The following is a 26,692-nucleotide window of genomic DNA, read 5'->3' as shown; positions in this document are numbered from 1 at the left end:
CCCAAATATTCCTGGATGTACTTGTTACCAGCACATTTTCAACCTACCAACTGCAGCACTGCTTTGCTAACAAGAGGCAGCCCAAATGCATTTAGGTGAGCTAAGAAAACAGCTGGCTATGGAAATCATTCACAGCTGAAATCCCAACAGGCACCTTAAGCAGAGTGGTTTCCCCTCTGTATATTACAGTGGAGAGAACTGTTATTTTATTTACATCATTTTAATTTCTTTCAAGCAAGAGAGAAAAGAAAAACAGAAGAACAGAGTGATTAATTTCCAACGTGTTATTACTATCTGCAAAGAATTTTATAAAAGCACAAAAAGGAAGGGATTTGGGGTTTCAGATTTTGAACAGCAATATAAAAATATGATGTTGGTTCAAATGTCAGCTAAGGTCCATATTGACAGCTACATTTTTTTTTTCTTTATTGGACGTATTTTACTGAGTATTGAACACTTGCTTATATAGGCACTGATTGAAGAATAACACCACAAAGTCAAAATGATAAAGTGCAGACCTGTACTGAGAAGCAGGCCTGGTAAGGCAGTCTACTGCTACAACTCAGCAGAAAGAAGAGGGGAAAAAAAAAAGAAGAAACTGCCATTATAAGAGAAGAAATGTACGATAAAATAAGTTCTGCGGTGGCAGAACTACTCATAAGGTTTCCTACAAGGTCCAGAGAGTTATTAAAATTTGTTTTGCTCTTCATTATTTTTTCCAGAAGAGCCATGTGACTGTAACCTGCATGTGTATATGGCCATTATGATCTCAAAAATGTATGCACTTAACAAACTCCAGCCCAGTAAGGAGGTTTGCAAGCAGCAACCAAGGCTGTGATCAGAAGGACTGAGCCAAGGAAGCTGATGTGGGTCGCTAATGATGGGCTGCAATAGATCTCCTGCTTGCACAGGTACTCCCCCTAAAAAGATCTGCGAGTTAATATGGCAACTTCAGCGTATCCTGACCTTTCCTCATCTCACAAGGGCAGTTTTCTACAGTTGTCAGTAACATAAAAAAACATCATTTCCAGAGCTTGCACACATCCAAAAACAAACAAACAAAAAAAGGTAGAAAACAAGAGGGAGAATAAAAACTAATATAAGCTAAAACATAATTTTGTAGTAAACAATAGAATATAACGTGCAATAGTGCAATTTCTCCTTTGCTGCTCCAACAGTGAAGTCTTGACAGATAGTCCACTGAATTTTGGTGTAGGGCATTTCATATCTAGCTGCGAGCTTGCCGGGCATTGCTGGGTTTCCCAGTCTTCAGCGCCGAATCGCTTTGTCCTGGCTCTCCTTTCCCCTTGCCGAGGTGGCGGAGCTTTTGATCCCAGCGCTGCATATCAAAAGGCATTGCAAAAAGATGACAGAAGAAGTTAAGAGTTTATCAATAAGAAATGTTATTATTATAATAAATATGGTAGCTGTGTGGCTTTACAAACAACAATAAAAGCCACCGCTGTCGCCAACACAATACCCTGCATTGGGCCCCAGTGGAGGAATGTGAGGTTATTAAGAATTATTATTTCCAACAGAGAGGAGCATCCATTTCCTGGCCAGGGTTAGTGCATTCTGTGAATGAAGGGGCTGACAGCAAGGCACAGCACAGAGTCTTCAGAAGTATCTAAAAAGCATGTATCAGTGAAGCCACCCGTGCAGTGGGTAGGGGAAACTGGGGGAAAAAAATCAAGTGCTTTTTTTTTCTAAAAATTATCTTTTCCAGGCAATAGCAACTGCAATACAAAAAGGCATAATAAATGTAACTGGAAAAAAAATGACGACGCTTCACAAAAAACTGAGACTGTGATGTGAAGTGCCATCATTAGGCTTCTCCAACTGTGAACAACATTCTTATCAGCTTCTGCCCCACACTCACATAACACAGCCGGAAGTTACCAAGTCATAAATGCCACAGATTCCTAATTAGCAATTTCTTGCCCTTTATAACTTATACTTTATTCAACTAGTTTCCTGATGCGAGCACTAATACTGTACCAGAAGTCACTGATATAGTGGCACAAAGAGCTTCAAAATCTTTATCCACGCCTGCTATGTATCAATAGCTATAAGAGCTGAGAGTACAGCAGGAATAAAAGAGCATCACATAATTAGGGGAAAAAAAACTGAGTTTAGGAATTGCTTTTTTTTATTATTATTATCTATAAGCCTCTTCACAGCGCTGAGGCACTAGACCTAACACAAAAATGATCTGCATATTGAAGCCAGTACTGGACAGAAAAACAACTGAATTGGACTGAAACCAGTGCTTGATAGAAGGCAATCACAGCTGTGCAATAAGCTAGAAAATATGTGAGCTCCCAAGAAAGAAACCATATATTACCCTGCCACCCCCGAACTGGGACTGAGCAGAGATCAGCCTGCAGCAGCAACCTGGTGTTTATTCCATGGCACTGGATTTCAGAAAGTTCTGCCAAATCAAACAACAGTTTGGAATAAGATCCCCATATCTTTTCACTCATGTAATCGCTGTGGATGTACCATATTTACACAGAGAATCCTGTATTTCTAATGAGAACAATATTTTCCTGCCAGTCACCATTAAAACTGTTGGAGAAGGCACTCAACAGAAGAGACTGGTTTGCATAAGTACAACCACTGTGTCAAGACAACAGATGAGAAATTGTTTTAAAATAAGAGAAATCTGTGTAAGCTGTAGAAATAGCCAATACTCTGCTGTGCATCAAAGCATAAAAAGGCAGCCCTTCCACAACATGGAAGACATTAGAATACACTAAAATTAGAAAACATTAGAGAAAACATTCCTGTATTGTTTCCAGTTGGCTACTACATGTAAAATACAAGATTTCCTTATCGTGCACCTTCCATATCTAAGCAAGAAAGACAAATTTAGAACAGCCATTTATCCATGCAGTTTGTTAACTATATTTAAAATTTGCATGATTTGCAATGACTACATTAAAAGAATATTAAAATCTGAAAAATGCAATTCTGATTTAGTCTGGAAAACACTTGAAAAGCCTTCTTTTTTTTTCATTACTGTTGCAATTCCAATGAAGTACATATGAGCTGCAGAAGGCAGTTTCCCTACAAAGGCAAACACTTCTGTGGTCTGCTTTGTTGAGATGAAGATTTTGACTACTATCTACTTACACTACTTCTGAGTAACGTAATAAGCCACGTTAATTATTGATACTTATTATTAATTAGCTCGAGTTAGCATTTGTCCTTTTCCTTCGTTTTGTAAAACTTCAGTAGCTGTTCTATGGCATCTGCAATATTTGACTTTCATTGAGGTTTTTTCCTACCTTTACTTTTTTACCAAGTCGATCCTTCCATTTCTCAGCTATGGAGCCTTCCACCAAGAGTAACCTATGGAAGGAGATAAACTGTTACTCTCCTAGCATTCATGTATGACCTACAGAACCCAATACAAGCAAGAATCATGCCTCTGTGCCTGCAGAGCTTTGTGGCTCACAGCAATCCCTATGAGTAGAGAATATTATTACAGCGCCACACAGAATGACACAAAGTTTGCCTTACCTGGTGACTATGCAATCTCTATGGACAGGAGAACAAACAACAAATAACACCACAAAGATTATGCTGCAAGAGTTACCTGGAGCGCTCCTCATCTTCGTAGCCCATGATGATGTACTCTTCATTGGCACTGAGTGGTGGACAGAGGCAGCCGGAGTTCGTGTAAAGGTTTACAGTGTCCTTTGGGATGTTCACCAGGGAAGATTTGAGAATCTCCTTTACTTCCACTACTGCAGTGACATCATGACATTTAGTCTTCACCTCCTTCACTTTTGCCCGAATGACTAGGAAGAAGTAGCAAAAAGTACAGTCAACAGCAGCAGATAATACAGGTCGCTCCTGGGCTGTTCTTGATGACCTCTAGGATTAGCCTTTTGTACCATCCGTTATCAGAGGCTCAAATGGACTCAACTCCCCTGCCCCCAGCTCTTTACTACCTCACAATCCAGCAAGAGGTTGCAGGCAGCTCAGTATATTTCAAAACAGTATGAGTCACAAACAGGAATTATGTACCAGATGTAAAGGTGTTTCGTTAAATTTGGGCTTGATTTTTTAGCATTCCCTCCTCTTTGCCCTTCCCACTTCATGTATTTAATTCATTCTTTGTATGTTCTCCTTCTGCTTAATGCTACAACTGTTCTCTATTTGACTGCTTGCATTACTAACATCTGAACTTAATTTGTCAGTCTCATCTTTTCATGAGACGTGAATATGCAGCAAAGCTTATGGTATCACTATCTCTATTGAATGGCAAGCCCTTAACTTTTTACCCTCTCTCCACTGACCCAGCACCAATCTGCTCTGTTCCTTATGAGCACCAAATACTCCTGATCTTGGCCTGGTGACCTGTTTAATTGTTTCTTCCCTTGCTCTTTGCCATAGGTTGCATAGGAGGGAAAGTTGCCTTTCAAAGGCAACAGGTATTTGGCTCTCTCACAGTGACCAGTGAACTGATGTTGCATGTAAATGCAAATCAAATCCAGTGGTCACACTGTAGACAATACCACATCTTTCATGGCTTGCAAACAACAGCCTTTCCATTACAGATAATAAACTCCTAGAATTCCTAATTTCTTATAACCCATGAAAAGTAACAGTGGACCATCTGATATACTAGAAGATCAGGGTCATTTGGACAATAGAGGACGTAGAGCACTTTTAAAGGTTCTACTGACAAACTAACTGTCAAAAAGGTGTTTATTGCTGGCTTCCCTGTGCAAGAAGGCAAAAGCCTAGTATGCCTGTTAGATGCCATGGTGAGATTTTAAGCATGAAAATTAACAAAAATATCCCTTTCTATGAAATCAGAATGTATCGAAGCTGTAAATCCAAAAGGAATTTCAAGCATAGGAGCCCACAGTGTCATTTTTAACAAATGACTTTTCACACTAAAAAAGTGCATGAATCCCAAACGCCCATGCTGACACTGAAATAACTAGCACTCAACGTCAACAAAGACACTCTTGTACTAACATATTAGGCTAATCCCCTCTATCCTTCTATAAACACTCTCAGTTTTGAATTTGGAAAAGTTTCAGGCCACATCTTCTGTAATAAGTCCTACTGGATTAACCATCCGTAATTGAAACCATAGGCTATTTTTGTGACATTTTTCCCAGTCCTATTTAACTCTCTGACTGTAGCCTTATAAACAGCCATCTCCTAAGATGACTGGGAGCTGGTCATGCAGCTGTCCTTACCATAGTTATAATTGTTGCGTAGATAAGTCTTCTGGGTAGCTTTTATGGGTTTGCATTTGCAGCGATCTACAAAACAAAAACTTTTATTTAGAAGGAAAACAGCTTATGTTCAGTGATAACCTCCCTGAAACCTAGTCACACCTAACAAGAATTTCCCTCCCCTGAATTTACTTATTATAGATAGATATATAGATAGTATAGATTTGTCATAAATCTGTCCATAAGATCTCAAATATTTCTAGGATAAAACCTGAAGTGATAAAATTGTATTTAAAAAAAGAAAGCAAAAATACATAACAACAAAATTCACTTTACACTTGAAGGTGTCCGAGAGATACAACCAATGGCTAAAATATGTCAGAAGATGGTGAGACCGAGAGATAAATGGCTTTCTGCTATGCATGCTTCTAAGCATGGCCCTGAAAAACAAAGGAACTTCAACCTTTTTAATATTATACATACTAGATATTAGGAAAATTTTTCTTCCCATGAAGGTGGTCAAACACTGGAATGGCCTTCCTAGAGAGGCAGTGGATGATCTCAGGCCTGTCAATGTTTAAGAGGCATTTGGACAATGCCCCTTTAAATATGTTTTAACTTTTGGTTAGCCCTGATGTGGTCAGACAGCTGGACTAGATAATGTCTTAAGGTTTGCTCCAACTAAACTATTTCAATCTAAAGAGGACACCTCAAACAAGTGCTCTATTTTAAAGTAAACGACTCAAAAATGTAGTCAGTAGTTCTTTCTTCCAGCAGTTCAATAACAAGACAAAGATGCCAATCTAGCAAGTAGTGTTCCAAAGCATCACACCGCAGCATTTTTCATACACACACTGTAAACACTCCTTCATATAAAATACCGATCTGACTGACAGGTAGAGGGCTACATCCAACATACTTTGATACAACACAGTGCACAACCTTCAGGTCTCATGCCGCTGCTGGAGAGTCTGTGTATAAGAATGGGCAATGAAATGTGCCTGGCCAGGGTGCTCATTCAGGATTTGCAAAAAACCCACTTGACACAGGGACTATATTTCACTGTTTTGGTAAAAGCCACGTAGCAGAAAGGGATAAAGGTAAGAAGCCAGGCTCTTTTGCCACAGACACATTACTTTCTCAGCTAATTCTCAGCTAGACATTATTTTCCCAGCTAATTTTACTTGAAACAACTTAAGGAGGGGCAATGCTTAAGTGCTGACTACTCCCTTAAGAAATTACAGAGGACTAAAAATTCTTTCAGTAACAAATGACTGCATAGGTGTAACTAAAACAAGGAGCTACTCATGAGTCCCTATTACAGAGTGTGGGACTGAAAACTGGGAGAGCCAGAGGGAATGAAGTTATTGACCAGCATACAGTAGAGCCAGCTGCTGAAAACCTCTGATTTGTGGCAACAACCACCTCATTGAGTGTAAAACTCAGCAGATGCTTGCAGCCAGCACTTGCTAAGGAGGAATGCTCAACAGTTTCTTGGCAATGTCGTCTAGATCTCACAATGGTTCCACCAGCACGCTTGCTCTCTAATTTGGGAAGAATAATGCAGAGAGGCTGCCATGGTCAGCCTTCTGATCTACCTACACCATGCGTCATCAGCCCTGAGTGCAGTTGAAACCTGTGCTTTGGACACACCTAACAACAAAGCAAGGCCAGCTCCAGAACCATAAGTATAGTTAAAATTGGAAAGTTACTAGCTTTTCCAGTAGGATGACCTTCAAAACACAAAACAAATGAGTGCTGAAGAGCAGCACATCCAGCAATGTGGCTTCCAGACAGCTAGAGACAGTACTGCACGTAACATTTTCATTAGCACCTCGGGAGTGCTAATGCTGAAACCCCAGACCCATGTTTTCTTTAATACTAACAATATTTCACTGACAATTATTCTAATGCAAATATCCACTTCTTTTGACTTGCATGCTAGTGGACTCTGTCAGACTCAGTGAACTGATAAATTCCCTCCAAGCCCACCTCAAAGCCTCACCCTTCTCCAGCCACAGGTCTCAGTATCATGTGTTTGTGGTCATCTACTCTAATGTACCACTGGAAGGAAAATCTAATTCAGAGAAGAGTAGGTGAGCTGCAAGTACAGCTCAGGTGTCATTCATACTCGGTGTCCTAAACAACCAGTCCTCTCTTCTGGCTGCACTTCACTCAGCATTTAAGTGAAAGAAGACTTAACACAGCCTATTTCTATGCATCGCTGTTCTAAAATAATTATGCATACAGCCAGTGATTTTGTTAAATCCACTGTGAAGAGACTGGGAAATAACTTCTGTTTTCTTTTTAAGATGTCTGCATTAAATAAAAAGATGGTTATGGACTTCTCAAAATTATTATTTATTTTGGACTGCAAGGATTTCTGTAGTTGAAAATAAAAATACAGGAAAGAGGAGAACATCTCAAAAGAAGAGGATATTGTTTCCTTGAATTTCAAACATGTCCTCAGGAACCTATATATAGTATCCTACAGACTTAGGCTTTTGTATGGGACTGTGTTAAAATAATAAAGGCTGAGAAGGGAAGTGATTTTTGGCTTCCCTTCTGCCTGCGGGAGCTCATGCATACTTTAGACCAAATTATGGCCCATTTTATAAGCTGCCTTGAAACACGCCATAAAAGACGTGCTGCTCTGACCCACACTCATCAGGCATCTTGGCATTCACATTCAACAAGTTTTACGCTTTAATATTCTCCTCTCTATAAGTCCTTGCTCTGTGACACAGGTAGAAAAAAAATAACAGCCTAAAATAAGAGACAGAAATACATAGTCTTATATTTCCCTATTAAAAATAAAAATTGGGGAATATACTTTATTACTTGTTCTAGAACTAATGGATAGACCTACGTGCATCCCTGAAGGATACCTTCCAGTTGTCCTTGTGCTTTTCAAATTTATATTCTAAAGGACTTTACAAAACAATGCATTAGTTCTAATTACTACTTAGGAATACAGAAAGTAGCACAAGGGCACCTGCCAAGGTCAGTTCTAAAGCCAGATGCAGAAAAATAAGCAACTCATCTCTCTCGTCACCTGTTACGGTGGCTTTCAAAGGGGACACAATGCAAATATTAGAAAACATAATTTTATTTGATGCATGTTTCCGAGCTTTCACCATCTCTTGATCCTAAGGGGAAGCCCCATTTAACCTGACTGCCTCCTCCAAAGCTGTCTGAAGGGCTCAGGGACCACAACTCCATTAGGGCCTAAGCACCAAGACAGACAGTAGAGGCTCACACCAACTAGGACTGAGATCTCTGCTGACTTTGCCATTAAATATTCTTTTTAAAAACATGTTAACATAATACCAACATCCCTACCGTGGAAAACTTCTCCCTGTAAATTACCAAAATAAAGGAACTACAGGGAAGAAGGTTTTCTGCTATAATCACTACCTACAAACATGTCATCTTAAATACTTGTGCATGCACAGTCTAAGCAAACGCTCAAGCCTGGCAGATGCTTCCATTTTAAGTTACAGATAAAGAAGTCTGGAGAATTTTCTAAGTGGCCTGAATAGCATCTCATGAAGCATACAAAAATCTAGCTTATTTCCAAGAGACAAAAGCCAGCTGAAATGGGTGTGGTGCACTAAACCACAAGCTGTGTTCCAACAGTAAAAAGCCAGTGATAAAGATATTACTCTTCCTCTTCATCAGCACTTTTTCTCTTCATCCTCACTCTCTTGAGGATGCAGTTTTTCAATCCCACAACCCTGAGGGCAAGCAGTTCTGAAGACACATCTAATACTTGTGATGTAAGGTGACAGAAGATCGATGCTGAAATCAGCAGAACTTGGTATCTAATTCTGCATTGCTCAATCATATTTAGGTGCTTATATTAGCAAACTGGACAGCAGTGTGTACTGTAGCTGGAGAAGAAAATTTCCAAAGGAATAGTAATAAATTTTAAAAAAACCCTTTAGCTGGCTTGCTTAAGCAACAAATCCACCTTTCTATAATGTCAGCCACAAAAGTGGGCTTTGCTTTTCTTTGTGCTGCCTGCAAATAGTAGTGGAACTCAAGAGATTTCACTCTGTTCAGTGAAAACAAAACCAATTTAAAGTAAAAACAACAGGAGACTTGCTGGAATAAAAACAGCTTCACAAGCTCTCAGCCTCCATTTCCTCAGGTTAGCGTGAGTTTTACCGTTATCTGCAGAGAAGCTGGAATTTAATTGGAAAATCTGAGTCATAATAAAGCACAATCCTCAATGTTTTTACCCCCAATGACTGAGAGAGTTGGTGTATTCACCAACTTGCTACAAGGTGAAATAATTGTCCTTTGGTACTGAATCTCAGTCTGCTGGAATCTAACGTCTTTTGGCTAAAACACCCAACACAAAGAACATCACGTGTCCAACTTTTTCCCACAGCACGTGACAATGAACACCTGCAACTTCAGTCCCGCTCTCCTTGCAACTCACAACAATGGTATTTATAAGTTTATAGAAGCTCATTTTGGTGCATGCAGTCCCAGCCCTGTCACTTGGCAGTTTACGGAGCTGGGATTTTCTTTCTCATCATTTCAGTAAGCACTCCTCAGTTAAATCAAAACTCATAGTGGTATGCTAGTAAAAGTCCTCCAGCGACTACAATATTATCCTCCTCCCTGCATTTTCAGTTCTGCATGGAAAAACAACTGCATGCACTGGACAGAAAATGACATTTTTGGCAGTAAGGAGGAAAACCCACATAATGATCATTCCCATTCTTCAAGGAAAAACTTGTAGTGAAATCTGCACAGCCCCCGTGACTTGAATTGTACGGCTGATATGGTCAGAAGTACACAGTCTTCACAGCCCCAAACCCACCCTACCATGACAGATACAGGCACAAAACAAAAGCGCAGTCTACAGGATTCAAGATAGGGCAGAAGATCTATGCAGCAATTAGTGCTGCTCTTTATTAAGTATCAAAAGAATGTGCTCATGCAGCTTATACAGTTTCAGAATAACGTACTCACCGATGCCAGTGCCTCTACAGTTGCCATTATTAGAATCCATTGGGAAATCTGGGCCATTTGACAAAACACATAAAGAAATGTTAGCATTCTTAGTATTGCATTATTTCAACGCATACATATATGATATTTTATTTTTCTCTGATATTTAATATATTAAAACACAGGTAGATTGTAAAGTTCCAGAAGCCAGCCTGTTTCTTCTAGAGCTGTCATTAATTCTTATCTGAGCTTCACCTAAATACGGCACGTAATGTTACATGCTGAACCATACTGATAGCCCGCTTCTAGCGGTGCAGAGACTGGCAGGTTTAGGACAAGGGTGGAAATCCATGGCATGAATTTGCCGCATTTAAAAATTACACACACTGAATTTGCATTTAATTAGATGAGGAAGGAGAAATTACTTTTGGTTTGGTTTTTTTTTGGTTACAGAGGAAATCAAACCAACCACAATCATATCACTGAAAGAAATGCCAAACCACCGTTTCAGACCTTTCCATATTCCTCAGCAGGTTTGAAAACACGCTGATTATTTTGAAGGATAGATAAAGAATAAAAGGGGAGAAAAAGGTGTTGTGCCAAACTTCCAAAGAACTGCTTTCAGACACGTTTGTATGTGAAATGTGCCTCACATTTCAAATTCTAAATCTGTTATTTCATTAAATCACACAATTTAATGGATTTAGAAATATATTTGATACCAAAAGATGTGTATGTTAATGCACGTAGACTTGCACAACTTAAGGAGAAGAAACACACATGAGAAACAAGCCTAGGAAGAGAGGTAGCGTACTTTATTAGAAGGACAAATAAAATATGAAAATAAATAGGCTGTAAATAAAATCCCCTTCTTTAAGTGAGCATGGCTAAAGGTTTCTTCACCTTTTTCAGATGTCAAAGCTGGTATCACACATAGTCTTTCTTGTACCCTTACGGGATCCACAGCAATCCTGGTATTACAATACAACTAGGATGATACTTGGCTTAGCTGAAGAACTTTGACATGTGGACTGCATTTTAAGAGCAGATCACAGATTCTGTAAATAGAGAGTCCCAGACATCCCCAGCTGCAGTTACCAGTGCAAGACTCATTTGTACTGGCTGAAGAATCATCCTCAAAAGTAAAGCCAGTGCAGCAAGGGTGGTAAACACTCAACATGTGCAATATAAAACTGCTACTGCAAACAAACACCAAACCCAACTGTTTTCCACCAGCTGTTCTCTTCCACTTCTAGTTGCACAACCTAATTGTCATGTTTTGTTATTTTCTTCCCCTTTACAAAACCAATTCCAATGAACTTCATCCTCACCCCACTTCCTAATTCTGCAGGCCTTCATTTGCCACATCACTCCTCCAAACTCCAAGCCAGTTGTTATGGGTATGTGACATTAACAGCTGGCTGTGCAATAGGAGAGCAATTCAGCTGTGTGCAAAGAAGCTATTCATGTAAATACACACAATTTCTCTGAGTTCAGGCTGAGGCGTGCAGCATCTTGTACTCTGCATTTGTGGTCAATACACAGTGCTTGCTGATGAATGATGGAGGACTAAACAGATAACACTGTGTCACTTCATGGAATCACAGAATCATGATTAATCTTACTTTTGAAGTCTTGGGATGGGTAAGCTTTGACCTTAAGGAGATGTTCATCTTTCTCAGGGCACTTGCATATGTTATGAGATGAGCAGTTTCTACTGAGAGAGAGAAGTGTAGGCTTATAGAAGCAACTGGAGACTTTTCACCACTGTACAACATCTTGGAAAAGACTTCCAACTTCCCAGTCCTTCTTCCATGGCCATCAACCACACAAGGCTCAAACCACTTGGTCACTTCCCACCTACCAGGGAAGGGACAAGGAAGGTGGTCCAGCCCTATCAGCAGCCACCAGCTTAGACAGGCACGAGGCACCATGATATCACAGCCCCTGACCTCAGCTGTCTCAGAGGACAGGATCCCTCCACCAGGCTTATCCACACCTCCAGGCAGAAAAGAAAAAAGAAAAGAAAAAAGCTATTTTAAAAAATAAGCAGCTGACTTGCTATTGTTCTGCTCCTCTTCTGAGAGGAACTCTTAGCCAAGTTTTGTCTATGCAAAGCAATCTTCTGAAAGAAATAACTGTCAGTGATGATTAGCGGGATTGCCAAAGAGGAAATATTATCCAGAGCTTCAATTCAAAGGCTTCCTATTAAATTTTGGTTCAGAGTGAGGGGGAAAATTCCAAACTGATTTTTCCAATGAGCTGTTTTAATTAATACTTTTTCAGAGGGGTGCTATTTAAAAAGTTAACAAAGATAGTAAAAGCCACTTGCATAGTAAGTGCACAAAACAACAATTCCAAACCACAGATACGGATGAGAGCTTTGGGAAACAGCAGCAATTTGGTGAAACTTAATCTTGTGCACACATCTTATGTATCTTATCTGATCACATAATGGAAAATAAAAGAAAAAGAATAAAGCCATCCGGGGGAATTCAGGTCTCCAAAGGCAAACAAAAATGCAGTCAAAAGAGTCGAAGCACATCTGACCTTGAGTTTGGAAACCACTGATTCAGAAATCTAACAACATGTGAAAAATGGGCATGGGAAACAGTTATTTCACTTTTAAGTGTACCGTACCAAATTCAAATACTGGGTTACAACAACTTCATCTGGGCAGGCAGCAGATGTGGAGGATTTGGACTACACTGAGAAACCACAGCTTTGTTTCAGATGTAAGAACATGTCTCTGTCAATTAAATCCTATTTTATATTCTTTAATGTTTAAGGGGTTGTATTTCTAAAAAGAGGCAGAATTTTAATCCACTGTTTTATGGTAATCAGACAAAATGGTTCTGACATTTATTGTACACGTTTATGATGTTTCCTTTTTCTTCAGCATCTCACTAAAACCCCAATGTGCCTTCAAGCCATTTTTATGTCAACTATTAATACGGAGTGCTCCTATTCTGGGCCAAAGGGATAAAGTATGCACAGCGATGAGCGGGCGGTTTGGTGCAGCAGAGGCCACTTTGTCTAATACTGAAATCCATAAGCACTTAAAACTGGCAACAGAGCAACTTGTGACAGGAGCAGGAAAAGTCCCACCAGCTCCTACGGAGTCAAATGTGTGAGCCCCGAGCTCCAAGTATGTGCAACCAGGTAACCTGATGCATCTGGATTATCTACAGAAAACACAAATTAAATCAGAGTAAATATTGCTGCTTGCAAGTAACAAAACATCTAAGCAAATAAGGTACGGTGAGATGTGACTGCCTTTACCGAGGCACCACTCAAAACTTCCCAAGGGCAACATCCAGGACTGCAAAGTCACTCCCGCACCTGCTGGCTAAGCAACAAGGTACAGAGTTTTTCCTGTTTTTTTCATCCATGTCCACACTTTATTGTCATCTTAACATCTGCAGAGACAGAAATTCAACCCACGGATCTGTCCTCTGGTACGGGCAGTGGAAATGAATGCATCACTAGAGACATAACCAGAGTGAGCACACAGGCCTCAATGTGCGTGCATCTGAGCATCAGCAATTAATGCGGTCACTCTGGTTACTTACTGGGTGTGAAATTAAAGACATGATACATTTCCCAAGGAATGAAGGTGGCCCTGAGACGTGCAGGCCAGCAGCAAGGTGTAGCAGCCCTGCTCAGCTTTGGAGACAACCACAAGCCCAGAGGGTTGGCTGCCTCTTAACTCTGGCTGCACAGCTCTCCTCTAACTGAGCCCTAAACAAAGCACTTGCACTATCCTCATCAGAATTCTTCATCATGGACATAACAGTGATTATTTCATATCTTCAACGTATGATCAGCCTTGAAGCAACATAAGGAGAAAGACACAAATACCTCCCTCGTTCCTGCTCAGAGGAAGCCCCTAAACAGGCTCTTCAACTGGTGCTGCAGATAGAAAGAAGTCTCAGAGATGCTCACACAGGATGTGTAGCCCACAGCTCAATAATAGAAAGTGAACTTTCTGCTGGGATTTGCCACAGCTTCTGCCAACCACAGCTTCTCCTCATGTGGCAACAGCCACAGGCAAGGGGAGGACAACTAACAGGAAATCTATCCATCCTTACTGCGACGTCAAAAGAAAAACATCAAGCGAACTGCAGTTCATCTTCAACTTAGCATCACTGTCCTAAAAACCAAGATGTAATGGTGAGAGGGAATTCTAGCAAGGTGTGCCCTGAGGGTCAGAGGAGCACCTCGCTCATCAAAGACTCAGACTGGTTTTGGAGAAGGAATGGAAAGAGATTCCTCGCCTCTGCCACTGTTCCAACCATGACAGCCCTCCCAGTGCGCTGCCCTTCATGCTGCCACCTCACCAAGGATCAGGCAGACACATCAGTCCTCACCACCAATAACACAGAGACCTTGAGAAGACAGAAAATGATTAAGAAGTCTTACTGTGCAGGTAGCATACTCCTTTGGAAAACCGAAAAATCAAGATTTAACTTCTGAAATATAAAAGCACCTTGTTCTACAAGAAAAGCCCATTACAAATGTGTTTGTAGTTCTGCCTGCTCTACTAGGTGTTGTTTGCAAACATTGTGAGGTCTGAGTGCTCAGGAGATAAAGCACGAGCAGCATTCTGCATTCAGGCCATTGAGCAGCTTGCTCTCTGTGTCTTCTGCTTGGCTGCAATGCTCCATTTGGAGAATTGAATTTGGAAGTGTTCACCTTACCTCTTCCTCAAACAGCAATCTTTCCTTCTGCTCTCTAAAGGAGCATTTTCATTCCCTCAAGAAGGATTCTTTCAGCCTGGTACATAATGCATCGGTTCAACATTTTCAGCCCAGAAATGAGAATGTCATCAGGTTCTCATTCACTGAAAGAGAGTGTTCATGGATCCGGCACTGGAATCCCTCAAAGAGGTCATTGTACTGCTGAGGTCCTCAGAAATAGGTAACTCGGGGGCAATTTTAGCCAAACTTCCTCCCTCCAGATTTGAATGTGATTGCTTTCAAATCGCTGCAGGCTTGCCAAGCCTCGCTCGGTCTGGGTCCATTTTTAATACAGTTCTGAAAGCACCTCAACGCTGCCGAGAAAAGCACTTGTATTGAAGAGCCCAGCAGGTCGGCGGCCCTTACAAGGCTGCAGCAAGGCATCCCCAGCACACAGCGTGGGGGGAAGGACAGGTGAGAACAGGGCGGCTAAAGAGAATAACTAGCAGCAGTCGAAGGTACCGGGGCACGGCACCAAGTGCTACGTTGTAGCTCGAGTTGGACGGGGCTTAGAGCAGCAAACTCGGTTCGGCTACAGACAGAACGCGGGACAGCAGCGGGGCTGCCCCCGGCTCGGAAAATCACCGTTTTCGTACGGGTCAAATGTCTCCCGACACAGCCACCCACCGCCCCGCTCTCACTTCCAGTTCCGCCGCTCCCACCAGTGAAGGTTTCTGCGGGGCGCCTCTCACCGGCCCCGCCAAGTGCCGCAGCCCCCGGCAGGGCAGCAGCCGAGCACAAGGCGCGGAGCAGCGCGCAGCCCCCACGGGGCGCTCCCGCAGCCGCCCGTCGCTGCGGCGCACCCGCTGCCTTTACCCCGCGGGAAGCGTCACCTCGGGGCTCCCCCGAGCGGCGGAGCCACCCCGAGACGGCACGGCGGGGAGAAAAGAGGGCGAGAAGCCGCCGGGAGCCGGGCTTTGTGCGGCCGGTCCCGGCTCGACGGCGCGCACTCACCGGCGCCCTCGGCGGTGACGATGGCCTCGGGGGAGATGCAGACGCCGCGGTCGTAGACGGGGAGGTCGTCGCAGGCCAGGCTGTCGGGCCACGCGTGGCGGTAGCGGATGAGGACGGGCTCGCAGCCGTCGCGGGCGCGCTGGCAGACGGAGCGGCAGGGCTTGATGGGGTCGTAGAGGAACTCCAGCGTGCAGATGGGAGCGTACATGGCGCAGAGGAAGAAGAGCAGGTCCGGGCTGCAGTTGGTCCCCACCAGCTCCTCGTACTGCTCGATGGCCAGCACGGCGTTCTCCTGCGTGCTGTGGTGGAGGTGGTTGGGCATCTTGGTCATGTTCCACGGCAGCGGTTTGCATAGCGGGATGCGCACCGGCTCGCAGGCCGCCGCCCGCCCCGCCGGCGCCCGCCCCAGCAGCAGCAGCGCGGCCACGGCCAGCGCCGGCAGCCCCCGCCACATGCCGCCGACGGCCCCGAGCGCAGGGGCCGAGCTCCGCGCCCGCCGCTCCGCTCCGCGCCTCGGCCCGACCCCGGCACCGCCCCCGGGCGGGCGGGCAGGGAGGGGTCGCGGCCGGGGCCGGGGCCGGGCCGGGCGGAACAAAGGGGCCGGGCGGGGAGAGGGGAAGGCGGCGGGACCGCGCTGCTCGTGCCCGAGGGCGGCCCCTCGCAGCCAGCCGTCCTGGAGGAAGCGCCGTGCGGAGCGAGAGCGGAGTCCGAGTCGTCCCGCAGCCGGCGGGGAGCGCACCTGGAGCACCGAGTTCTTTAGGATGGAGTGCGCCACTCAGCCCTGCCTTTGGATTCGTGTCACCTGTTAGTGTGTGCACAAAGCAGGTCTAGAACGTTTGCTATGCTTTGCCTACAAAGAGTTTTCCTTGTAAGTGCTTTTCCTTCGAGTTCTCACAGAACGCTTTTAAGGTTGTTGCTTTAGAAAACCAAAACGTAAAAGTTCTAGCGCCGTTGCCTGCTTTTGCGTTCAAAGCTCCAAACTAATACCTGCATGAGGAAAGCTATGGTCCCAATGGCAATTATCAAGGACAGACAAGGAGGGGACAACAGCAACAACTGCAGCACCACAGTGCACACACAGACTGACGCCCAGCACTTACAGTGGGAGCTCAGAATTCCAACTGTTCACTCCCGGGCGTAGCACTGTCTTCAGATTGACTTCAACATCTGCCAGAGAGCTGGTGGATGCTGAGCACTAAAACATCAAAATCAAGGAAGCAGGGAAGGGGCTCTGCTTTGGGTGCTCTGCCCTTCATCTTTCCTGTTAACAGGGAACATACTGCCTCACCTCCCTAGCGATGAAAACAACGTGCACCCTCACTGTGGGCAGCAGAAACTGTCCTGAACACAGGTCCATGGAACAGGAGCAGCCATGTCACTGCCACATGAGCTCAGCGTGGTGTGCGATCAGCACTAACTTTGTGATGAAAACACACCCAGGGTTTCCTGGTGAGCTTTGAGACAGTAGTGCAGCCCCATAATATTAAAGAATAATAACAAAACAGCAACAATATCATACTAAATCATTCCCTAGAACAAACCAGACTGCAGCAAGGATGGGTCCTGAGGCAGGGATTTGCTCTTGGAGGAGCTAATACACAGAAGGACAAAGTTTGTTATTGTTACAGCATCCCGCCAGAACCCTGGTAATCCACCATAGCACAAAGCACATCTGAAGGCCAAACTACTGCCCTCATTACTCTTGTATAACCCCTCCAAAAAAAAAAAAAAAAGAAAAAAAAAGAAAACAATAAATCAGTGGAATTGCCAGAGCAGGAAGATGGATTTCAGCTGGCAGAGGTCTGATAACGCAGTTGCTAACACAGTGCAACTCTGTTTGGGTATGTCCATGTAGTGGCATATAGAGCACTGCAGAGGACGTGGAAAGGGACAGACATCTTTGTTGGTGCACCAGAAGGAGCAGAGGGTTAATCTATTCAACCATTCCTTCTTCCCCCCAGTGCCAGTCTTCTGCCCTCTACTTCTTTTTCTCCCACAGGAGTCAGAAAACCAGCAACAAGCACGAGAAGCAGGAGTGGCTCCCCAGCAGGAGGGAATGACACGGGCTCTGCTGTGAGCACTGGGTGATGCTGAATCCTCTGCCACATCACTGCTCATACAGCCCCCAGGCTCTGCAGGAGCCTGGGAGCAGCAGACAAGGTGCTAAAGGGCTCAGGGCCTCGCTCCTGGCATGGGCTGCCTTTGGTGCTACCAGGTACAAAGCAGGCAGGTTGTTTCAGGGCATGCTCCTGCCCGTTGCAGCTAAAATAGGAACGTGCCCCAATCTGCATTTGTTCAGAAAAACAGCTGAGAATACTTCAGAACAGGCTTTCACTTTCCCGAGACTTTCTGCAGCAATCTCAGGGTTCTTACAATTTAATTTACTTAAACACACTGCCTTGGGGAAAAGAAAAACAAACACAAAACCAAAACAAACCACCCAAAACCCACCATGCCCCAAACCCTACAATACTTCTTCCACGGCTGTTACTAAAACCATAAAGTCATTGACTTCCACAGTCATAAAAACAGGATTTATTGTACATTTCCTGCTCCAGCCTGGGTCCTGTTACAGCTCCCTCAGGTAGACAAAGCACAGGGGGACCATTAACTTACGTTATTAATCTCCGTGTGGATGGCTTGGAAGTGGAGAGGAAGAAAAGGTTATTTTAATGCAGTCTCTCTCAGACTGGCAATTTTTCAGGCTGTTTTTGTGAGACAGCCCATTGTTAACGATCCGGTGCCCTCCGGACGTGCATACATACTAGAGACAGATTTGTCACTTGTGTTTGCTCACAATACCTGTCTTGTTGAAATCCCAGCACAAAGCTGGAGTTTCCTGCATGCAATGCTCCCTTCCCAGCAGTACACTGGAAGCTGCACTTGCTTCATTGCAGAACACTGCAGCCAGGTGCACTGCAAGCAGCAGGCCTGATAGCGTATCCAGCCACACTGTGACTGAAAGCATAGGAAAATGAGCCAAAACATTCTTACAATTAAGGAATGTCACAAACCCCTGTTTTTCAGAGGCACCAGAACTGAGCTTAAACAGGACCTTTGTCCCCACTTCCACAAGCGTGCCCCTCAGATAACAGCACTGTGGACTGCTGCATTTGGCGAAGTATTTGCAGGATCAATTTGCATTGCAGAAAAGAAGAAAACAGCAGAAGGAGCCGAGCTGAACACACACCCAAAGCACAGCTGGTGGGGCTGCACTTGGGCCCATAGGCCAAAGATCAGGAATGTTTCTCTGCCTTTTTTTTTCTTTTTCCAAGTTGCTGCTCAAGTACTCAAGGATCCGAGGTAGCCTCCATGGCAGCATTATGTGCAGATGTGCAACTTCCACATCCAATTATCTCAGTGCTCTAAATCAACAAATGGCTGCATGCTGGTATAACAACGTGCCGATAATGAAGGACTCATCCTCCCACAGCAGCCCTACTCAGGACACAAGTCACTTAACCCTTCCAGAGCTACAGCCACCTCCAGACAGAGCAGTTAAGGCTGAAACTGCAAAACCTCTATAATACCGTGTACGTTTCACAGCATTTTTATTCTGGTCTCTATAGAAATAACCTGAGCTGCCTCACTTCAGTGCCACGACCACAATGAATTTAATTTAGTTAAATTCACTGTTGGGGATTTATAGCCCCTGTGGCCGCACTGCCCAAGCCTGCCCCTGCTCACACAGATTTACGAGCCGCGCGCAGCAGCATTAAGTACCAAATCACACCCACACCTAAAAATAAACCCTGCAAACACAGCTCGGCTGTATGGGGACCGCACAGTGCTGCCAGGTGCTGGACATGGCCTCACCACTGATTTCAGGGGGAGCTGATTGGGTTGGATGTGCCCTGGGATCAAGTGCTTCCTAAATATAGCAGCCCAAACAGCATCTGCGTTTTACTCGTGTTTTTAGCAGCTACCAGTGGGATCTGCATGGGGCTGTGATGAAGCCTCAGCAGCTTTTGGGAAAAAAAACACAAACAAACACAACTGTGCTTTTCCTGAAAGCTTTCACCAACGTAAGTTTGGGACCTTTGTGGGCTTCTGATCATCCTTCTAAATCCCACAGCTGCTGGGGAGTGCTGGGGCAATACCAGAGCACTCATCTTCTACTTCCCGGACAGTATCCAGCTGAACATAGAAATAGGGAAACAATGGAATGTCAGCATTGGTAAGTGAAACATTTTAAAGCTGCTTTACTCAGTGAACCTCTGTAACAGAAACCTCCCAACAAGGTTTCTTTCAGGCTGTTTGTCACACATCCATGGGCTGCACCTACAAGAAAATTTTTTCTCTCCTGGACACCACAGGTTCACCAAAAATGGAAACACCAATCCTTTTTTTTTTTTCCTTCTTCTTCTAGCATACATGCAAATATTTGGCAATTTAAAAAGACAGGGATAGATTTAAGTGACATTTTTGTGACTTAGAAAAGCCTTGCATGCTTTATCTGCTCACCGAGGACCAATTATGTCTATGGTGACAATTAGCAGGGCTGTAAGGCACATGCTGGAATCATTAGAATACAAGCTCAGAAAAATACCACAGGATTCCTTATTGGTAGTTTTCCTTCAGCAGAAGACAGCAGTGGTTTTGTCTGCTTTGCATCTCAGCTCCAGTGCTGCTGGAGGCTATCCGTCCTCCCACTGCCCCGTCTCAGTCAGCTCAGACAATACAATGGATTTACAACACTCCTAGTGGGTTATCGCTGCCTTAACATCATTTTGTCCCCCCTTTAGGGGCTCTCTAAATGCTTACCAGCTTGTAGACTTAGAAGGTGAGGTCCACGTACCTCAATATGATGCCAGAGACTCCATGTACTCTCCCCCACCTACAAAATAACAAGATGACCAAGCATCTTCTTTGCTGCTTGGATCTTCCACATCACTGGGATTTTGAGAAGCTCTGAGGTGATGCTGACAGGAAATGATTCTTCCTGAAGGCACCTGAGTCCTGGACAACACATCACCCAGCCACCACCACCACAGGAGCGAGCCATAGCCACCTCCAGCAACTGGAGAGATACTTGAGATCTCAGAACTCTGACTCCTCACCTGGCCAGTAATGAGCCAGCAAACCAGCATTACAGGATAAAATCCAAACACATTCTAGTCTGATCATTACGTTTTCCCTCTATACTTCTATCAGATAACAGCTCATAAATACCATCCCAGCACTGAAACAAAAAGCCTGTAAGAGAATAGTAGTGCGATTATTTTCTGAATTCAGTTATTTTTGAAGCAAGCGTCACAGGCTCAGTCCATTCTAAAAGCTGCTGCTCGGCCTTCTGAAGGGCTTTGCTATCCAAGACAATAAACCCTTGTGCTTACCCCATCTCAATGTAGCACTGTTGCTAAACATCACTCCTGCTCTCTTCCACCTCAAAGACATTAATGGAACTAACGGCACTGAGCCTCTACTGCTCCACTGTGACTAAGAGAGATGCTCCCAGCCAGTTTTACTGACCTGGTCTTCACGATACATCATACAAAGACATCTCAATGTTTTACATGTAATTTATACATGGACTTGCTGCTTTGCTTGCAGAGTGGAGGTTTTAAATCCAATTGCAGGGTCTGGAAGAAACAGTCTGGTATTAATACTTATTCAGTATCAGATGCGGAACTCAGTTATGAAATGGACTCAGATTCCCAACTGTGCCCAGCTCTGAGCACTGTGCTCACAGCTCTCACTCCCCATTCCCTTTTCCCGTCATCACATACATTCACAGTGCATTGTCTGCTACATTCTTTCCTCTTAGTGGCTGTCCACACTTGGCTGTTGCAACTCTACTACTGAAGAGTTTATCATTTCATGTTTATTTACAAACAATAGAGCTCTCTGCATATCTTCCCATTAAGTTAACTTAAATTTAGCAGAGCACAAATGCCCTACAGTGAAGGGCAAGGAGGAAAAAGCAGAGAAGTTCAGGTCATAACTTCAGGTGACCAACACCAATGTCTTAAGCTATTTTGCTAACAGACTGTGAACTGCACTTATTAGCACTAAGCTTTTAAATGCTGTAGGGGATTTGGAAGTCTTATCTTTACACATGGCTGTCAGTACACTTTTATTAACTCAATTAATTCAACAGAAAGAAATACACAACCCCCCCACCACATGCTAGGCTCAACATATGCTTTTGATTCAGAATTTAATACAAGTATTTCCAATTAATAAATTGTGTAAGATGCACTGACACCGTACCCAGTCAATGGGTCATTTTAACCTAATAGCACTAGGAACAGCATGACTAATAGCTAATTAGGTTTGGGTTTGGACGTAGGCCTGGGTGCTGGTGGTGCATTTTGTTATGTGTGAGTGCAAATGTTTACAGATGATAGAACACAACAAAAATACAGAAAAAGCACTTAGGGAACATTAGTGTTCTACCAAAGAACACTTGTAATCTGGGGAAACTTGTTAAGTAGTAAAATAAATAAATAAAATTCAGAACATTACTTAAGGAAAAATTAGGCAGAACTTCAGTATTCCTGAAAATTGGTCATTTGACAGTCCTGAAAATAGCTGCTCTGAGCCACAAAACCAACCAAACACGGGCAGCTGCCAGTTCAGCACCCTTACATTGCACAGGCTGCGTCTGCGGTTCAAGATCCACCAACATGAAAACTGTTTCCCTGTCTCCTTTCAATCCCAAATTTACCATCCGTGTTTAATAATGAATACAGCTACACTAATTCCTACTGGATCCAAAACACACGATGGAGGTAAGTTGTGAAGCTTTTATCTTAAACAGAAAAACAGATTACTAATTTAACAGAATAATTTGCCACACCAATAAGCCTCATTTTGAGCGTGGTTCAGCTCAACAGATTCACTGAAAAACATTCCAGCATTAGTTTGGCTATAACAGTACTTAGAGAACTGGAAGTAGTTCTTGGTAAGTCACCGAGTGCTCACACTTGTACAAGGCTGTGCTGCATCTGACAGATGGGGGAAGCTTCTGGCAAAAACAGAGATTAGCAGCAAGGGCTATTTATTTATGTATTTCTTTATGTACTTGTGGTCAGAAGTTCTTGAATCTGGAATAAATCATGTATTAAGTCCCACAGTCCATGATGACCTGCTGAAGGAAGCTCCTATCTTTTCTCCAATCACTGACCTCATTACAACATTTTCTGAGGTTCTCCTGTGCATAAACAGAAGAGACACGTTCCAAGCTAATGCTTATTATCAATTCCCTTTTCCTTTCTAGAAAAGGAACTGCTACAGACAAAAAGGATTAACAGCAGTCATTCACTTCCATGATTTTTTTTTAACCAAAAAGTAGTTTTCTGGGCAGTGACAGGACATGATTCTTTCATGCTGTCCTGCACAGAGAGCCCTCCCCCCACAAATGATGTCTCTGACCCAAACAGACTCAGCTCAGCTGTCCCTGCTTCATGGGAGGGAGTTAGAAGCACTTGTGCAAACACCACCTGAGGTGACTCAACATACACAGCATCACATTAGCTTAAAAGCTGTGGAGGATGTGGTGCTGCTGGCTGCAGAGGAAGCATTCCTTCTCGGCCTTCCCTGCAGTCTTGTTTGAACAGACACATTGCTGTCTGTGTGCATGAACACCAGTTGCCTTGAGGCCTGTGGTCAATGTGTTCTGCCTTCAATGAGCGGGCTCTGTGGTGTGTCAGCTAAAAGCAGAAATAAGAGCAATACAGTAAGAACAAAGCAAGAACCCCCGCCGCTAAGAGACAAGAAACCTTACACATCTTCAAAACCCAGAACGCTCGTTGCTGAGTCCAAATCTCTGTTCCCAGATTTCCTCTGTCTTCAGTTCGGTTCTGAGCTTGCTCTGAGCCTTTGCAGGAAGGGCACCCAGAGACATCTCAGGCATCTGACTGTACTGAGTGGTTTCTTCACAAAGATGCTGCCTTTTTCCAGGACTATTTCAGTAATACCTCACAATGTGAAAAGCTGACAGGGATCATGATAAATGACCAATCACGATTCCTTTGAACTGACAAAGATGAAAGACAAAAAAAGGTTATTTCACAAACTACAAATAACTCGAATTTTTGACAAGTCAAATTTGGAGCCATTTTTTGCAGGAGAGGCTAAAATACAATCAGATATCTTACTCCTAATTAAGGTTTTGAACGTATTGGCTTTCAAATAATAAAGCATTACACTCAAGTTTCACACATGACCTAACTTCTTCATGAACAAACTTCTGTGTTATGTTACTAAACCACCAACTTAAGAACAGGTCTGTAGTTCTAACACAAAAAGCATCATTAGGAGAAATACAGATGTACTGGAATAAAATTGTCCTAAGGAAGTAAGGCAGTACTTTTATTCCTCTGGACACAGGATGCTATTGTAAATGAGCACAAAACAGCTCTTTCATAACAAAAATAACTTACCAGTGCTTGCAGAAGCTGCACGGAGGACAAGAACTTTATGCAACATCCAGAGCACCCCATCTCTTTCCACACTGTGGATTACAGAGCACAGCCATCTGGTCAGCTTACAGGCAAACTGAGCCAATGCTCTCCTGCATGCAGACAAGCAGCACTGATAAAAGGAGGCTCACGACACATGGGTCTCAGTCCGACGTTTTGATTTTAGCAATGATCTGCTGTTCTACAGTTATTTCAAGTTTCACATTGTAACTTCTCCCTACTGGCACAACTGGCTCCACTATGCACTATATAAATGCTTTTCCCATTTTACTACTCCAAAGTAAGATTTAAAGGCTAATGGTGCTAAGCCAACTCTTCTTACACTGGCCTTAATTCTTTCTTCTACTCTTTTACAAGAATGACTGTCACATGAGCCAAAAGGTGGATGATAGAAAGAAACCTTCACATAAAAGCTCTAAGGATTGATATTTAATGAACTCTGAGATGTAAATCAACGCACCACAGCACAGTTTAAGCTTAAAATACTAAGATGACATTTATATTAAAAATAATTCACCTACAGATAGTACAGTCTAGTGTTTATTGTATGTTATGGAAGGTACACTTGAATTTCAAAAATTTAAAACATATAAAAAGTGGTTAAGGGCTAACATTTTATCAACATGTGATAAATGTGTAAGAATGTTTATTATACAGCAGGGTACAATGGTAGTGTTAATGCCAACAGGGCACCACAGAAGTTAGTTTAAAAAAAATTTCCACTATGCTTTATACAAACAACACCACTTGCTGTTGTTTAAGAGTATCGGGAACAGATCGCTGTCTGAGGGGGAATGTTTGTCATGTTAGATAGTGTCATAGTACATAGATTGGCCAACGTTTCAAAATAAAACTAGAAATGCTGCCATTACTTCACAGAAATGCACATCCAATATTTGTTTTCAATAAGAACAATAGGTACAAGATTATAACTCTCCCTATATGAAATAATTTACACACAGATGGAAGCTACACTATCTAAAATAATCACTAAATACATTTCTCTTCTGGGAAATAAACGAGCAATTTCTGTTCTGCATGATCAATATCAAAAACGTATAGCAGAAGTAGTATATTTTTTAAACATAACCGATGCTCTAAAATCAAAATAAAAAAGGAAGAAAGGAGAAGAGAAAGATTTTCCATGAATGTGCAACCTAAAATCAACCAAGCTGATATTGTAGTACAACCATATTAAGAAACCACTGATCAGAAATACAACTTTATGGAAAAAGTTTATAATCCACAAAACTGTTCATCAGGCCATGAAGTAAAATAGCTCCACAGTTGACAGGTAAAACCGAGGCCACATGGATGCGTGCTATGTCTGATCTCCAGGAAGCAGATACTTAGGCAGAGGATGTGACGCTTTGTTTGTAGACAGCGTGGTACGCGTTTCTCAGCAAGACGTAAGGGAAGCAAGACTCCAGGAGATCCATCGTCAGGAACGGGGACTCCTGCACAATCTGAACAACAGCAGAAACGTCAGGCTATGCACAGCACCTTCTACCACGTGTTGCTCGCACCCTGTACCATGTGAGTAGCTCTAGTCTGCGCTACACCACCACCACTTGTCATAGCAAAAATAGTTACTACAAGGTTGGGCAGAGACAGGAAAGAAAAGAAATGCTATAATTTCAGTGCCTCTCCCAACTAGTCATAAAGCTTTCATACTTCTACGCATAAAATCATTGAGTATTCCTTTCATTTTCAGAACAGGCACTGTAGTATAGGAAGAGTGTCTCCCATCACACATTCTGAGCAGTACTTCTTTGATGTAAATTCTTTTAATATCGTATAATCAAGAGTGGGATTTGTCTGAACAATAAAGTACCACAACAGTAACAAACAACAATGTGCTGATGCTTGGGTAATAAAAGACAAACTAATGACATGACAGTGTTAATAAGAACGACATCACAAGCTATTTCCACTGGCTGATGAACTAAACAACCAAAGGTGTCAACAGTGTGATGCCGATCCTATTCCTTTAGTTAGTTACCCCAGTAAAACAGACAGAGCTTACCATGTCCAGTAGTAGGTAAACAGACTCTCTGTTTCTTGTAGTAGTTTTGTCCGTCTCCTGGCCAATCTTCAGTAGACTAGATGATGCAAGCTGCATTAAATGCATATTTCAAAGCATTAAAAAAAAATAATAAAAGCACAGATCAGCTTCCACCCTTTCACTCCACACACATTTCTGAATACATCAATAGCTTATTCAGCAGTGACAGCATTGAACTTGCAACTACAAAGCAACCAGCAACCATCAGCGCTGGGCTTTGCTCTTGGGGAGATGTTTTTGTTTACATGTAGCAGTGTTTAATAAGCAGTCCATGCTATTTTCGTCAAAAAGCCATTTCATTTATTGTGAAGAACTTCTGCTCATCAAAGCAGATAGCCAAAG

At 43.1% G+C, this 26,692-nt stretch overlaps 2 protein-coding genes and 1 long non-coding RNA gene across 7 annotated transcripts in view; 1 reads left to right on the top strand and 2 right to left on the bottom strand.

Moving 5' to 3' along the window:
• LOC107316454 overlaps nt 1–26,692 on the top strand; it is a 67,170-nt gene that overhangs the window by 36,956 nt on the left and 3,522 nt on the right. The window lies entirely within an intron of this gene.
• FRZB (frizzled related protein) lies at nt 152–16,360 on the bottom strand. The gene is made up of 6 exons (XM_015867939.1): nt 15,860–16,360; nt 10,188–10,235; nt 5,223–5,288; nt 3,602–3,806; nt 3,291–3,354; nt 152–1,339 (listed from the first exon to the last, which is right to left on the bottom strand). Exons 1-6 carry the CDS (start codon nt 16,311–16,313, stop codon nt 1,229–1,231), a joined length of 948 nt encoding a protein of 315 aa, XP_015723425.1. The 5' UTR covers nt 16,314–16,360; the 3' UTR covers nt 152–1,228.
• Nucleotides 24,700–26,692, bottom strand: part of NCKAP1 (NCK associated protein 1) — a 51,597-nt gene continuing 49,604 nt past the window's right edge. For all 5 annotated transcript variants that reach the window (XM_015867931.2, XM_015867930.2, XM_015867933.1 and 2 more), the window contains 2 exons: nt 26,312–26,401; nt 24,700–25,751 (listed from right to left, as the gene is read on the bottom strand). In XM_015867931.2, coding sequence (XP_015723417.1) covers nt 25,635–25,751; nt 26,312–26,401 — 207 coding nt within the window. In that variant the 3' untranslated portion in view covers nt 24,700–25,634. The remainder of the gene's footprint in view (nt 25,752–26,311; nt 26,402–26,692) is intronic.

This window comes from Coturnix japonica, chromosome 7 (assembly GCF_001577835.2).
Source record: "Coturnix japonica isolate 7356 chromosome 7, Coturnix japonica 2.1, whole genome shotgun sequence".
In the NCBI taxonomy this organism is placed as follows: domain Eukaryota; kingdom Metazoa; phylum Chordata; class Aves; order Galliformes; family Phasianidae; genus Coturnix; species Coturnix japonica.
The sequence above is the reverse complement of the archived record's forward strand: the minus strand, read 5'-3'. Positions and strand labels throughout refer to the sequence as shown.

What these genes read in the sequence shown, in the direction of transcription:
- FRZB (XM_015867939.1), bottom strand. Translation starts at nt 16,313, where the DNA reads ATGTGGCGGGGGCTGCCGGCGCTGGCCGTGGCCGCGCTGCTGCTGCTG. An exon ending in ACGCAACAATTATAACTATG is followed by an intron (nt 3,807 to 5,222) that starts GTAAGGACAGCT and finishes ACTTCTTCCTAG; the next exon opens with TCATTCGGGCAAAAGTGAAG. An exon ending in GACTTGGTAAAAAAGTAAAG is followed by an intron (nt 1,340 to 3,290) that starts GTAGGAAAAAAC and finishes TTTGATATGCAG; the next exon opens with CGCTGGGATCAAAAGCTCCG.